This window comes from Myotis davidii, unplaced genomic scaffold (genome assembly GCF_000327345.1).
Source record: "Myotis davidii unplaced genomic scaffold, ASM32734v1 scaffold1, whole genome shotgun sequence".
Taxonomy (NCBI): domain Eukaryota; kingdom Metazoa; phylum Chordata; class Mammalia; order Chiroptera; family Vespertilionidae; genus Myotis; species Myotis davidii.
This window is the reverse complement of record NW_006294681.1, coordinates 9,314,998-9,329,417: the sequence shown is the minus strand read 5'-3', so window position 1 is coordinate 9,329,417 and position 14,420 is coordinate 9,314,998. Positions and strand designations below refer to the sequence as shown.

Sequence of the window (14,420 nt, the reverse complement as noted above, 5' to 3'; positions counted from 1 at the left end):
GAAGGCAGTTTAACACAAAGAGGATGTTGGACATGGCAGACAATGTGACTGACATGTCCAGGCAAGGTGCTGGGTTTAAAAGTGTGGCTTTTAGCCCCGAGCTCAGCATTTTGCAGTCTTTCTAGAGAATGCGATTCCATGAGAGGTTGAGCTATGCAAAATTGTTGTTTTTCAATGAAACTTGAAAAAATTGCTTATCCAGAATTCTTTTCCCTCCATCATATTTCTGCTCAGTTTTCTAAACATGGAAATGTACCAGGCCCTTGTGGGCTGAGGGGTGCTATCTAGTGCTTTCCCACGGAGCAGGGCGGGAATCAAATATGCTCAATAATTAGAACCAAGCTTGGGGTTTGTCAAAGAGCAGTAACTGAAAGGTTCTATTCTGGAATATTTAAAGATAAACATTATCTAATATATATCTATATCTATATATCTATATATCTATATCTATCTATCTATCTATCTATCTATATATCTACATATATATCTACTAAAGCTGGAAAGTTTACAGGAGCTAAAACTCCTCTTTTGGCTCATAACCTATTTCTCCCTCTACCAAATTATATGGTAGTGTATCCCACATTTCAACTTCTAAGTAAATTGGTCTTCATTATTCTTGAATTCCTGGCAGACATCATGTCTAAGAATTAATGTTTCGCATTCTGCCACTTTGAGCCTGTTAAGTGTCATTGTCACTGAATTCATTAGAAGGATTCGTGTGAGGACTTTAGTGCCTCTGTGAATATGTTTTTGTTTTGTTTTTAAATTAGGGCTCATTTATATTTTACTAATAATTACACCTTTACATGGGTATCATTTGTGGTTTTTACATGACCCGCCTTGGGAGTTGGCATGAGGATTAATACAAATAAAGCCATTAAAACTGTGGTTGGCAGGTGCTCAGGGCTCAAATGCTAACTCGATCCCGGTTAGTGAGCGTTGTGACAGTGTGATTGGGCAGATGCCCTTTTACCAATGGGACTCTCATGCTGAGAAGTTTGATTGCCTGGAATTATAGAGTCAGGACCAGAGCCGGGTCTTCATAGCCCTCGTCTTATGCTCCTGACTGTCCTCATAACTCATATTTGGGGGTTTCGTATTTCTTTCTTTCTAAAATTAATTTAAAATTTTTATTTTCAAATTTTAAATTACTGTTGACTTTCAATATTATATTAGCTTCAGGTGCACAGTACAGTGGTTAGACATTTGGGGTTCAGTATTTTAACCCAGGAATGTTGCGGTAATGTAGACATCAGGCCAGTGGCAATTTCTATGCAGTTAACAGATGTCTCCCCTCCCGCCTGCTGATGCCCCAGCTGAGCCCTTTATCACCAGGCTACTCAGGAGCCTCCTGTCTTCCACAATTGGTTGTCTTAGGTCAGGCTGCCATAACAAAGTATCATAGATCAAGTGGCTTACACAGCTAAAGTTTACTCTCTCCCAGTTCTGGAAGCTAGAAATCTGAGATCAAGGTATTGTCATGACCCTGACCCAGCAGCTCAATTGGTTAGAGCCATTGTCCCGATACACCAAGGTTCTTTGTTCAATCCCTGGTCAGGGCACATACAAGATGCAAACCACGAATGCAGAAATAAGTGAAACAACAAGTCGATGTTTCTCTCTCTCTTCCTCTCTTTCTAAAATTAATATTTTTTTAAAAAAAGGCATTAGCAGGGTTGGTTTTCCTAAGTCCTCTCTTTGACTTAAAGATGGCCTCCTTCTCTGTGTCTTCATGTGGTCTTCCATCTGTGCATGTCTGTGTCCTCATCTCCTCCCCTGATAAGGACACCAATCATATTGGATTAGGGCCCACCCTATTGACCTCATTGTAATTTAATTGCCTTTAAAAAGATTCTATCTCCAAATATAGCCGCATTTTGGGGTACCAGATCTTAGGGTCTCAATATATGAATTTTAGGGGACCACTACTTGGCCTATAACAGTGTCTAGCAAGGAAGAGCAGCTTAGCCTCAGAGCTCCAGCCCAGTATGCTCCCAACTCCTAATCATGACCCTTGGGATATCAAAACCCATTAAATATCACTTAGTGCACTCTGTTAAAACACACACACACACAGCAATGAGAGTATGATTCAGTTCTTCCCTTAGGGAGTGGGAGAAAGGAGGGTGAGACATGCAGTGTGCCAGGCACTATGCTGGGTTGCTGGTGCTTCTCAGACATTATATCCCCAAATCTCAACTAATTCGTGCACTCCATAGCTGCCTCCATTTTACAGAGAAAGGAAGAGACATTACGCTACTTGCCCAGGTCACACAGTTACTGTGTGATTTTCTCATGTGGCATTCTCTTTCTCAGCAATGTTGAGGATTGACGGAAGGAGCATAGGAGCCATGTGGGTGAAGTAGGAGGAAAGCGATCTCATGGTTCACCCAACTCAGACCCTTCCCTTGAGAATTAAAAAGTACAAGGCTGATCAAAGAAGGGAAGATAAATGGGAGAAACTATTTTTTCCAGACTGGTTTAAAACTTTTGGAAAAAAGTTACTGAGTTCTGAAGGGAATAAGGGAATGCTCTGTGTCAACCACTTACTGCCACACTCATCCATCAGCGTATACAAATTGAATTTATTCAACAGCTTTAATCCATCTTCTCGATTTTTTATTACTCCTCCCCAGCTAGAGGCAGCATGATGTGCCCTTTGAAAAGCTGGACTCTGAAATGAGACTATCAGGGTCCAAATCTTAGTTAGGCAAGTGGTTGTAGGCAAGTCTCAGTTCTCTCTGCTGGAAGGAAGGAAGGGAAAAAGGAAGGAAGGAAGGAAGGGAGGGAGGGAGGGAGGAAGAGAGAAGGGGAGAGAGGGAGGAAAAAGGATAGCAATAATAACTTCTGATTAGATTGTTATTGTGAACATTGAGTCAATCTATGTAAAGTGCTCAAATCAACACCTGGAACCTAATAAATCTCATGAAAGGATTAACTGTTGCCTGTATAGAAAACAAGGCCCATAAAGGCAAGAATCTTTGTGTATTTTCTGATGTATATCTCTAATGCCCCGAAGTGCCTAATGGGCAGGTAATATACATTGTCATAAATTCATATTTGTTCTATGAATGACTGAGAAAGCAAATATGGTGGACCCTGAGCAATCTGCAATGAAGAGGAAATATCCAGTTTCAGCAAGTTTCTAGAGTTTTTGTTGGTTGGCTGGTTGAAGCTGTAAGCCCCCTGGTGAAGAGATAAATAAAAGGGAGTGAGGTAGGGGAGGGGTGGGAGAGCTTTTTTCAGCCTCCTGAGTGGCAGGAGAGCTCTAGGTTGTCTGGTTGTATTTCCCTCCCATTTACCTGTATCACCTGCAGATCTGGGGATGGAATCACTCGCTAGGGCCTCAGGGCTCGACAGTGTGGCAGTCACTCACTGACACTGAAATAGTTGAATGGCACTCTAGTACCTTCAGAGCTTCCATCCTGTCACTGCTCTCTGGGATGGGTTCAATGATTTATGTTGTCATCAAAATTTCTAAAATGATTGCCAAATTTTCTTTCCAGGCTCAGGTTGCATGAGGAAAAGGTTATTAAAGATAGGCGACATCATCTCAAAACCTACCCAAACTGCTTCGTCGCCAAAGAACTGATTGACTGGCTGATTGAGCACAAAGAGGCTTCTGACCGAGAGACAGCAATTAAACTCATGCAGAAATTAGCAGACCGGGGCATCATTCATCATGGTGAGTGCGGCGACACTAAAGGAGAAATGAAGGACTACATCTTTATTCCAGATATGAACCTACCCATTTACAAAATAAAACATTTGACTTTAATTGCCTCCTGTGAACCTTTCCCCAGCTTCTTTTCCGTCCTCCCTCTAAGAGGCATTTGGGTTTATTTCCATGAACTTCTTTATACCTTTTCTTCTTCCTGTATGTGCCTCTTTTTGCAACATATCATATTGTTCTTAAATCATTATAGAGATGGGTATTTATTCGTTTGCAGCTCGATCAATGTGCTTTTGGGGAGGCTCATCTATACTGATAGTGTATCTCCTGTTTTTTTTTTTTTAATATATTTTATTGATTTTTTACAGAGAGGAAGGGAGAGAGATAGAGAGTTAGAAACATTGATGAGAGAGAAACATCGATCAGCTGCCTCCTGCACACCCCCTACTGGGGATGTGCCACAACCAAGGTACATGCCCTTGACCGGAATCGAACCTGGGACCTTTCAGTCCACAGGCCGACGCTCAATCCACTGAGTCAAACCGGTTCCGGCCTCCTGTTTCCTTATTTTCACTGCTATATATCCCATGTATAATTATGCCATCATGCGCTTATCCATGGACATTGAGGTTATTTCTAACTTTTTACTGTTATTCTCAATGGTGCAATGAATATTCATGAACATGTTTCCTTAAAATCGCTAACCCTGGCCAAGATCTTGCACATGCTGGTATTCTCTCTGGCTAGAATTCCCTTTCTCTTCATTTTTGCTTAATTGCTACTCATTATTCACGTCTCCACTTACATGCAAACTCTTTAGAGAAACATCCAGTCCCCAGAACTAGGTTACTGGGGTACTCGGTACCCCTTCTTTGGGCCCCCATTATCTCCTCACCTCCTTCATAATCTTATCACATCCTATTTTAATTACATGTTGACATTTCTCTTTCTCTCGCTACATTTCACATTCTTTATGGTTGATGCCTTCCCCGATATCATGCTCAAGTGGAGTTTGTGGAATGAATGATGAATTGAATTTGGTGACTCTTATTTGTTGTTGTTGTTTTTGTTTGTTTTGTGTGTGACCTTTTTAATAGGTAATGATGATGATGATGATATAATAGCTAATAATACTGAGCACTTACTCTGTTCCAGGTACCACACTACATACTCTACATGTATCATAGAGTAGCGTGCTTGAGAAATTAGGTAGTAAAACAAATCTTAATTAGCATTATAATTCATTTGAGTAAATAAATAAGAATTATCTGTTTTTCTTATTTGCTCCTCTCTGTATATTGTGTTTCAGTGTGTGATGAGCACAAGGAATTCAAGGATGTCAAACTCTTTTACCGCTTTAGAAAGGATGACGGCACCTTCCCATTGGACAACGAAGTGAAGGCCTTCATGAGAGGACAGAGGCTATATGAGAAGTATGTTGCACATGAAATCCCCCACTGTAACCTTAACTTTTGGAGAGAAGCAAGGCTATTTTAGTCTTTTATCATTTTGACTTCAGCCTGGTTCTTCCATGTGGGATGGTTACATAACTGTTCCTTTAATAATGAGAAAACTTTCTCACTCACTTGCTTTGCTCTTTGCCAGAAATTACGTCACTTTCATAAGATTCTTAATAAAGAATTTGTTTAAATAGTGTTTTCTATATTTAGGTTGATTTAACAAAACCCCAGAAGTAAAAACAGAAGGTTGGAGCTTGATGTTTGCAATCAAAAGATGCAGCTGCCCATTCTCTCTTTAAAACACTGTTGTGTAACTTGGAGGTTTAGTCTTGTAAATGGCTAGAGATGCAGTGTCAAGTGCAGTGGAAGTCTAAGTTCAGGTTGAGAAATGAGTAGTGAGAGAACTTCAGGTAGAGGAAGAATCTCAGAGCATTTTGAGAAATGAATATACTGTAGCCCAGGAGTATTTGGTTGGTGGATCTTGAATCTCCCCAGTCATCTCTGAGCTGATCTGCTATTTCTATGGTTCCTAGTCCATCCTACCTTCCTTGTTTTTGTTTCCCCGCATCCTCCCGGGCAGCCATAAGAGAAAGGAGTGCAGGAGCGATGGCACGCCCCCTTCCCCCACCCTTTACTCTGTTTGCCTCTCAAGGTTCAGGGAGTTGAACATATTTCTTTATCACATAAAAGAGCTTACTCAGTGATGGGTGGGTTGGTGCATGGGGGAGAGGGCCTGGGTGGTCAAATAATGGTTAAGAGCGAGAAAGGACTGAGTTCTAGCCCTGTCACCTTACCTTTATAAACCTCAGTGTCCTCTTCTATGACATGGGAGTAATGATAGCACCCATCTCCTACATGTATAATTCTGTGTGGGAATTAACAGAATAAGCTGTGTCAAATACTTAAGTATTTAGCTGAGTAACTCTGGTATGTCATTAGACTCCATCGATGAAAACCATTTTGGATATTAACATGACAGTGATGGCCATCTATGAACCTCCTATGTCCTGCCTCTGTTCCAGTTCTGTTCACCTTTGTTTCAAGCTGGGATTGTCCAACCACTTAATGCCCAATATGTACTAGTTTGCCTGTCATCTGCTTCCGATATTGAAGAATTAAAAAACCCTCATCTCTCTGACATGCATTTGAATGGAAGGGATCCCTCAACACCTCCATTGTCTACCTGAGTGTGTCTATATGTTTTGTTGCTGTTTTATTTTACTTTCTTAGTTCCTTTAGGACAATCCTAGAAGGTGTTGCGTATTTAGATTACCATCTTGATCACTTCAAGCTATAAGATTCCAGGTTGTCAAAAACATACATGTCATTTCCAAGGAAGGAAGGCAGGGGTTTTGTGACACTCTTCTCTAGTTGATCTCTCTGGATCTGGGTAACCATACTGAGGGAATTGGGATTAGCAATAACTGAAAATGTCTGATACAGAACTATTCTTGCCAATGGGATGAGTATGATGGGTATAGGACCAAAATAAGAAAAGTAAAAGAGAGTTGTCATAGCTTCTAGAAAACAGACTTACTCTAGCTCCTTATATCCTATGCGCCATTCACACTGAACTGTGTGTCTCTGGACTAGCCTTCAGGCCATTTATTAATTCATTAATTATTCAACAAAAGTTTCATTGAGCTCTTACCACATGCAAGTACAGTTATGGGCACTGGAAATGTGCCCTGAACCAGAGACAGACAAAGCCCCTGGCCCCATTTAATTAAAGAGATAGACACTAAATGGATATCGCATGAAGAGGAGTATAGTGGAATACATGGTTTTCAGTGCTAGAAAGAAAAAGAGACTTACTGAGAGTGGTGAGGTATGGCAGATAGGAGGGTCACGGAAGACTTCCCTGAAAAGACTGCGTTTGAATAAAGTGAGCCTTGCAGATATCTGGTAGAAGAGCATCCCAGACAGAGGGTACAGCAAGAATAAAGGCTTGGAAGCAGGAAAGTGCATGGTGTATCTTATGTCAGTAAGGAGGCCAGTGTGTCCAGAGGGCAGGAAGTAAGGGAAGAATAGTAGGAGATGAGTTGAGGCCAGATCATATAGGATCCTTTAGGCCATGATGTGCGTTGAGGATTTTAGGTACAGTGGGAAGCCTTTGGAGAGCAGGGAGGAGAGAAGTGGCATATGATGTACTTTTTGTATATGCTGTTCCCTCTGCCTGGAAGACTCTTGAGACTATTCTTACCCCCTTTCTTAGTTCGCTCTCACTCCTCCTGGCTGCATGTTCACTATGACCTTCTCTGCGAATCCTTCCATATTGCCTTATGACTGAATTAGGTGCTGTAACTGTGTTTTACCCATCAAAGAGCTATATTAAAATTTCATCTGTGTTTACTGTGTTAGATTATGAAACATAAGGGTAGGGACTGCTTTATTTTTCTTTGTATTTCTTATGGTTTCACATGTGCCTCGCCAGATGTAGATGGTAAATATTTACTGAAAAGTATGAATAAACTCTTCGATCCCTGGATGAATTGATCAATATTGCTGTACTTTTTCTGTGTGCAGTTGGCTTTCCAGTCATTAGTGTTCACCGTCTCAATTTCCAAGTAGATTAATTTCTTTAAACTGCTTGTGAAATTAGCGCTAGGAAAAGTAATTTAATAAGTACTTAACCTTGCATGAACTGGCTGCCATCTCGCAAAGCTTGGCTCCTACTTTTGGTTGCTGGGTCATGCATGGAACAAACGTTAGGCTCTTTGGAATTGATGGCGTACTTTATCTATTTGATCAGTTTTGTTTAGTGTAGTTCTATGGTATGCATTTTTCTTGTTTCCCTGGGCATCTTTTCCATGAATCTCAGCATGTACTATTATTTTGTAACTTTTGGGGTACTTTAAAAAATAACATTAAGAAATGCATTGCTGCTTTTGTTCATAGCTTATCTTTTCAAGTGTTTTTTGATATTATTTTAGGATTCTCTAACATTTGTGAAAGAAGGTCTTGCAAAATACAAGGGGGGGGCAAAAATAGATTTACAGTTGTTCATATGGAAAATAATACAATAAATAATTATACAAGAATACACTCTGTGTTTCATGTACTCACAATTGTAAACTTACTTTTGCCCTACCCTGTATGTTCCTTTTGTTGTTTTCCTTTTAAGAAAATGAAAACTGATAATACTTGTTGATTGCTAACTCTGTATTGGACATCCTGACAAATCCATTTTATTTAATCACCATAACAACCTCTATGATATCATTGTCTCTATTTTATGGATGAGAAAAATGCGGTAGGGAAAGGTTAAGTCTCATACCCAAGGTCACCTCCCTAGTAAAAATCAGCTGGGATTTGAACCCAAGAGCTCAGAGTCCAAACTTATTGCTACTAGGCTATTAATAATTTTTTTCCTTTAGTGGAGATCATATGAATAAAATCAATGTTCACTTCAAAATGTAGTTTATCTTAAAATGTATGGCAGAGTTGGTAAATATGCGGGTATGGAACTTTCTATAAAATTTTATTGAAAATATTCCAGGATTCTAAAGCAGACACTGGCAAAAGAGAGTGAAATGATTTTCCTTCCTGGTAAATCTTTGTGGTCAATGTGGTCAAAACAATGCCTTTTTTGGGGGATAACTTAAGCTCTTCAAAGCATTTCCATTAGATTATTTTCTCTGAACTTCCTTAATAGAGTAATAATAGAGTAGTAAATGAGGTTGATGATAATGATGATGATGTAAATAATGACATTAAATAGATGGGGCATTACGTTATGGCCCTAGAACGAGGAGCCCGCAGGACCTGAAGCAGTTAAGTCATTCCTGGGTGGTGACTGCAACTAGAGAGGGACAGAGAGACACCTGACCCCGGGGTACCAGGTGTGTAGACCACTGCTCTTCTACAACCGCCCACCAGCTCAGAGGGGCTGGCTGTGTTGTCAGGATTTCCTTTATGCTCTGCTTTTGCTTGTTTGTTCTGTGCTATGAATAGACTTGGTGAAACTTAGTGGTTTCTGGCTGCAGTTTTGCTGAACCTTGCTGATTTGGGGGCACCCTGGCTTTCTCACCCTCCGTGGTATTTCTCAGTTAGATATTTCATAAGACAAATCTTGGGGGGGAGGTTATTAAAACTAAAATGTAGTGACTCTGTTACCTCTTTTAAAAAAAATACTCTCTCTCTCTCTCTCTCTCTCTCTCTCTCTCTCTCTTTCTCTCTCGGCCCAGTGCATGAAATTCGTGCACTGGTAGGGTCCCTAGCAGCTGCTGCCGGGTCCTCCCTCCCTTCCCCTGGCCAGCCCTGCCCCTTGGTTGAATTCCTGGACAAATACCTGGTTGAGGGGACAATTTGCACACTATGCTTTTATTGTATAGGATTTGTTGATTTCAGAGAGGAAGGGAGAGGGAGAGAGAAATAGAAACATTAATGATGAGAGAGAATCATTGATCTGCTGCCTCCTGCACACCCCACACTAGGGATTGGGCCCACAGCCCGGGCATGTGCCCTGACCAGGAATCAAACCGTGACTTCCTGGTTCATAGGTCGATGCTCAACCACTGAGCCAAGCCAGCCGGGCTCTACTACCTCTTAATGTCTTTGTCACTCCAGTTACCTTCACTCAGAGGTACTTGAACACATGCCAAGGGGCAGACGCTGGCCCTTTCAAGTTGTCTCACTGTGAGAAAAGTTATCGGTGAGCTGGTGACATGAATCCTCCTGTGCAGCGAGTGACAGCAGGTGTGGGCTTCAGAGTCACACAGCCCCAGTCTCCCGTCTCAGCCTCACAGCTTGCTTGCTCTGTAACCTTGAGTAGGGTGCTGAACCTCTCTGATCTGCAGCCTTAAATGGAGATAAGGCCAGGACCCACATGCACAGGCTATTGGGAAGAATAAATGAAATATGGTTGTACAATGCTAAGCATAGTGCTTGACTCACAGAAATGTTAGTGGCTGCTATTAGAGTAGTAAATAATAATATAGATGAATGATACCTCTTCGTCTTAAATTATTTCAAAATTTAGCCTTGTATAGTACTTAGGAGTCCAGGAGTCAGGCTACCTGGGTGTGAATCCTGGCTCTGATCCTTTGGGCTTGTGGTTTCACCTCTCTGTGCCTCCACTTGCCCATCTAGTAAATGGAGATATGGATCCTATTGACCTCAGAGGTTTCTTGTGGGCATTAAATGAATTACTATGTATAAGCCCACAGAACAGGGCTGAGCTCAGCATGATTGCTCAGCTCCTGCTGCCAGCTTGAAGGGAGTGTGAGAGAGAGGGTGTGTGCTCCTGGATCAGTGCCCAGACTTTGTCATTTTGAGGAATCCGTCTGAGCACATCAGGAGCACAATGCATTTTTCATCAACAAGGTTTCATTAAACCTTCCTTTCACTGTGGACTGAAGATGCAAAGAGTAAGGCATGGCATCTCTCCAGGAGGGGCTGACAATTTCCCACTTAATTTCCCATGAGCACAGACACCCCTAGACGCACAGCACATGAACAGCGCTCACACTCTCCCCAAAGAGTATAATTTTTCGTTTTTGAGTAAAACCTTTATAAGCAGGATCAGTATCTGTAACTTCAAAGAATGACATCGTATCTGGGTGCACTCCCTTTCACATGCTAGGAGATATTTGGGATGCATGCACCAAACTACAAAACGTGATTATCTTTCAGCAGTTAGCAAAATAGATCTCTTTAAGAAAAAGTCAAACTCTGGGTTATGAAGTGTTCTATGGACTGATAAACAGAATTAGCTCTAAAAGAGAATATGAGTCGGAGGTACAGTTTGGACTTTCCCTTACTCAAACGAATAGTTGAACTGCACATTTTAAACGAAGCATGATTTTATCTTCAGACCTGGAGGAGACTTCTCAGCTCTAATTCAACCTCAGTCTTACATGGAGTTAAACCCCTTCTAGGTCTGGTTCATGGAGACATTGGTTTAGTTTTTTATCTAAAGGGCTTTTGGTTTTCTCAGCAGCAGGTGTTTCTCTCTTCATCCCCTGGTAGTCTCTCTGTTCTGCCCAGGAGTGGAGACCTGCTGGAAGAATTGGTTTAAATGCCTGTATGCCATTCAATCTCTGTTGAGTCCCTCCTGCTTCCTTTATATTCTCTCCTCCACAGACGGAAAAGAAATATAAGGGAGAAAGTGTGTCCAAAGGGGAAAAGCCCTTTTGTGTATTTTATCTTATCAGAGGTTTCTCTACCAAGTGCCCCTGGGACCTTTTTCCTGTCCCCTCCCAGTGCCTGGCACAGTAAGTATTTGCTGAATGAACAAAGGACGCTGCCGGCTGGGATGGCTGTGAGCTGCCAAGCTTGTACTGCGAAGGAGCTCCGGAGAGCTTGCTTTTAATGACAAGTAGGGATCTCCAGATGTTGACCTTGTCTTGCCTCTTCAGAGTTTAATAGCATCTTATACATTAACATGCTTGATCCTCATATAACTCTGTGAGTCAGTTATGCCCAGTAGACACACTTAATCCCATGGTCAATTTTTTTGGGGGGGGGGGGGGGGGGTGTGAGCTAGAGAGAGATTTAATGAATGATGTCACTCTAAATCATGAAGTGGGAATTTAAAAAAAAAATAGTCTCCAGGATTTTGACTCCATCTTGTTCCAACTCTGGTATAGATGTACTTTTCAGACTGAGATCCACTCTCTGCAAATTGATTCAAATTATGGAAATATGTTTGAATTATTTTGCAAACTTTAATAGAAATACTTTCTAATATGTTATGGACAACATTTTCACAGTTTACCTGTGCTGCCCAATTAATTAGTAACCTCATAGAATCTCGCAATAAACGATTTCTGCCCTCTTGGTTTATTTGAAGAGTGTCCAAAGATTGCAAAGAAAGTGGGTTAAAAGTTGTTACCTTTTGCAACCTCTTATCTGGGATGTCAGGGTTTGATTATGATACAGTATATGTAATGCCAAGAACTGTTAAGTGTCTGGACATTTTACCCTACTTGCAAGCGAGCAAGTTTGCTGGCCGTCATTTCATGGATGCTGAAAGAAGACATAAGACCCCTGTGTTAGGGACAAAGGGTGGTTTATTACCTTCAGCAGTAATAATAATAGAGTATAATCATTTTTTCAGAACCAGTTCACCAAGCCTTGTTCCCACAGAACAGCACAACCAGGGCCAGATGGCACCTGCCTGGGTTGGGTTACAAAAAAGGAATCCCCAGCTTGAGGAACCTGAATCTTTTGTAATAGTCTTCAAGCAGACCTGCTCTCTGGTCTGCTTGAAGGAGGAGACATTATCTGTATTATATTGGACCATAGCAGATCTGCCCCTTTGTTCCAGAGGGAAGACACTACCTTTATCGTCCAAGCCTGTTCATTACACAAACATTCTTGAAAAGCTAGTCTGGGACACAAGTTGTCAATGCTTCTGCTTGCAAGATAGGAAGCGATGTGAGCCCCATCTCTCAACAACTAAAACAAAAGGCACAAATTAAAGGGCCATCATCTCTCCTCATGCCATCTCTTCTGTGTATTTACCCATAACTTAAGAAGAAAATTTTAAGTGGTTTCATTCTATGTACAGAGGAATGTTAAAAAAAACAAAATTCAGCCAAAACCGGTTTGGCTCAGTGGGTAGAGCGTCGGCTTGTGGACTGAGGGGTCCCAGGTTCGATTCCGGTCAGGGGCATGTGCCTGGGTTGCGGGCACATCCCCGGTGGGAGGTGTGCAGGAGGCAGCTGATCGATGTTTCTCTCTCATTGATGTTTCTGACTCTCTATCTCTCTCCCTTCCTCTCTGTAAAAAATCAATAAAATAAAAAAAAAAAAATTCAACGCAGTAAACTGGAAAAATTGGTTTTATTAAGCAAATCATGACTTGGGCAGCATCCCGTCTAACAACTGGAAGTGTTGTGGAAAATGGGAGGTTTTTGTTGTAAGAAGGGTGGAACCAGGGAGCTATTAGTGAAAGAAAAGAAAGGATTATTTGGGGGCAGGACATCTTTGGGGAAAGAGGAAGGTTTTTATCATAGGTTGCCTCTCCTTTCTGTGGGGGATGGAGAGGGCCCATGTGACAGATAACTGATGCTTGACCAGAAAATTCCATGCTAGTTGATTAAGATTATGTTTCTGGGAGAGGTTGGAACTGCAATTAGATCAGCTATTTAATCTAGTTTGGGGCCTTTGGTTTTTTTTCTTCAACCGGGAGTTGAAGAGATAGTGGAATAAACCTGGAGTTTCTGATGATAAAGACTAAAGCAGCAAACATACGGCATCATTGATGTTTACTGTACACCAAGTGCTTTACATGTTTGTCTTATTAAAGCCTCATTCTGAACCAGTGGGACAAATACTGCTATTCTCCCTTTGGCAAATAAGGAAATTGAGATGGCAGAGGTGCACTAACTTGCTTACCTTCACACAGCTAGAAAGCATGGGCAACATTTTTAAAAAATATATTTTTATTGATTTCAGAAAGGAAAGGAGAGGGAGATAGAAATAGAAACATCAATGATGAAAGAAAATCACTGATTGGCTGCCTCCTGCATACTCCACACTGGGATCTAGCCCACAACCCAGGCATCAGCCCTGACCAGGAATCAAACTCTGACCTCCTAGTTCATAGGCCAATGCTCAACTACTGAGCAACACTGGCCAGGTATGGGCAACATTTTGAAGCCTGATTTCCAGCTCCAGAGACCATGATCTTAACTGGTTTTCAGTCTGTAGCTTCCATTTTGCAAAGATTCTACAGCTTCAATACAGGCGATAGCAATAATGAACACTGCTAAATAGTGGCAAACAGGACACAACTTGATAGATTTGTAAATGGGCCTGAAAGAAGTGTGTCTCCTATGTCTTACCAAGTCAAGATTTTGGAAATTGCATTCTCCCTGCTGTCTCTTGACAATGCCACCCTCCCCCTCCTACACAATATGTGGCAATGATATTAGAGCTTTGGTCATATGCCCAGCAGGTAGTAGGTCAGCTGCGCTTGTCAGAAGTCATCAGCCAAGGCGGGGGGAGGGTAGGAGTTGGGAGGAGGAGGGGAAAAGGGAAGAAAATGGGAGATATCTATAATACTATCAATAATATAAAAGATATATATATATATTAGAGGCCCACTGCACAAAAATTTGTGCACTTGGGGCAGGGGGGTCCCCTCAGCCCGGCCTGTGCCCTCTCACAGTCTGGGACCCCTCAGGGGATGTCCATCTGCTGGCTGAGGCCTGCTCCCCAGGGGATTGGGCCTAAACTGGCAATCATACATTCCTCTGGCAGCCCGGCAGCCCTTGGGGGATGTCCACATACCAGCAGGGAGCAGACCTAAGCTGCAGTTCGACATCCTTAGTGCTGCTG

At 41.8% G+C, this 14,420-nt stretch overlaps 1 protein-coding gene across 1 annotated transcript in view; it reads left to right on the top strand.

Moving 5' to 3' along the window:
* Positions 1-14,420, top strand: part of DEPTOR (DEP domain containing MTOR-interacting protein) — a 161,258-nt gene that overhangs the window by 35,420 nt on the left and 111,418 nt on the right. The window contains exons 2-3 of the mRNA XM_006769091.2: positions 3,507-3,685; positions 4,983-5,106. Coding sequence (XP_006769154.1) covers positions 3,507-3,685; positions 4,983-5,106 — 303 coding nt within the window. The remainder of the gene's footprint in view (positions 1-3,506; positions 3,686-4,982; positions 5,107-14,420) is intronic.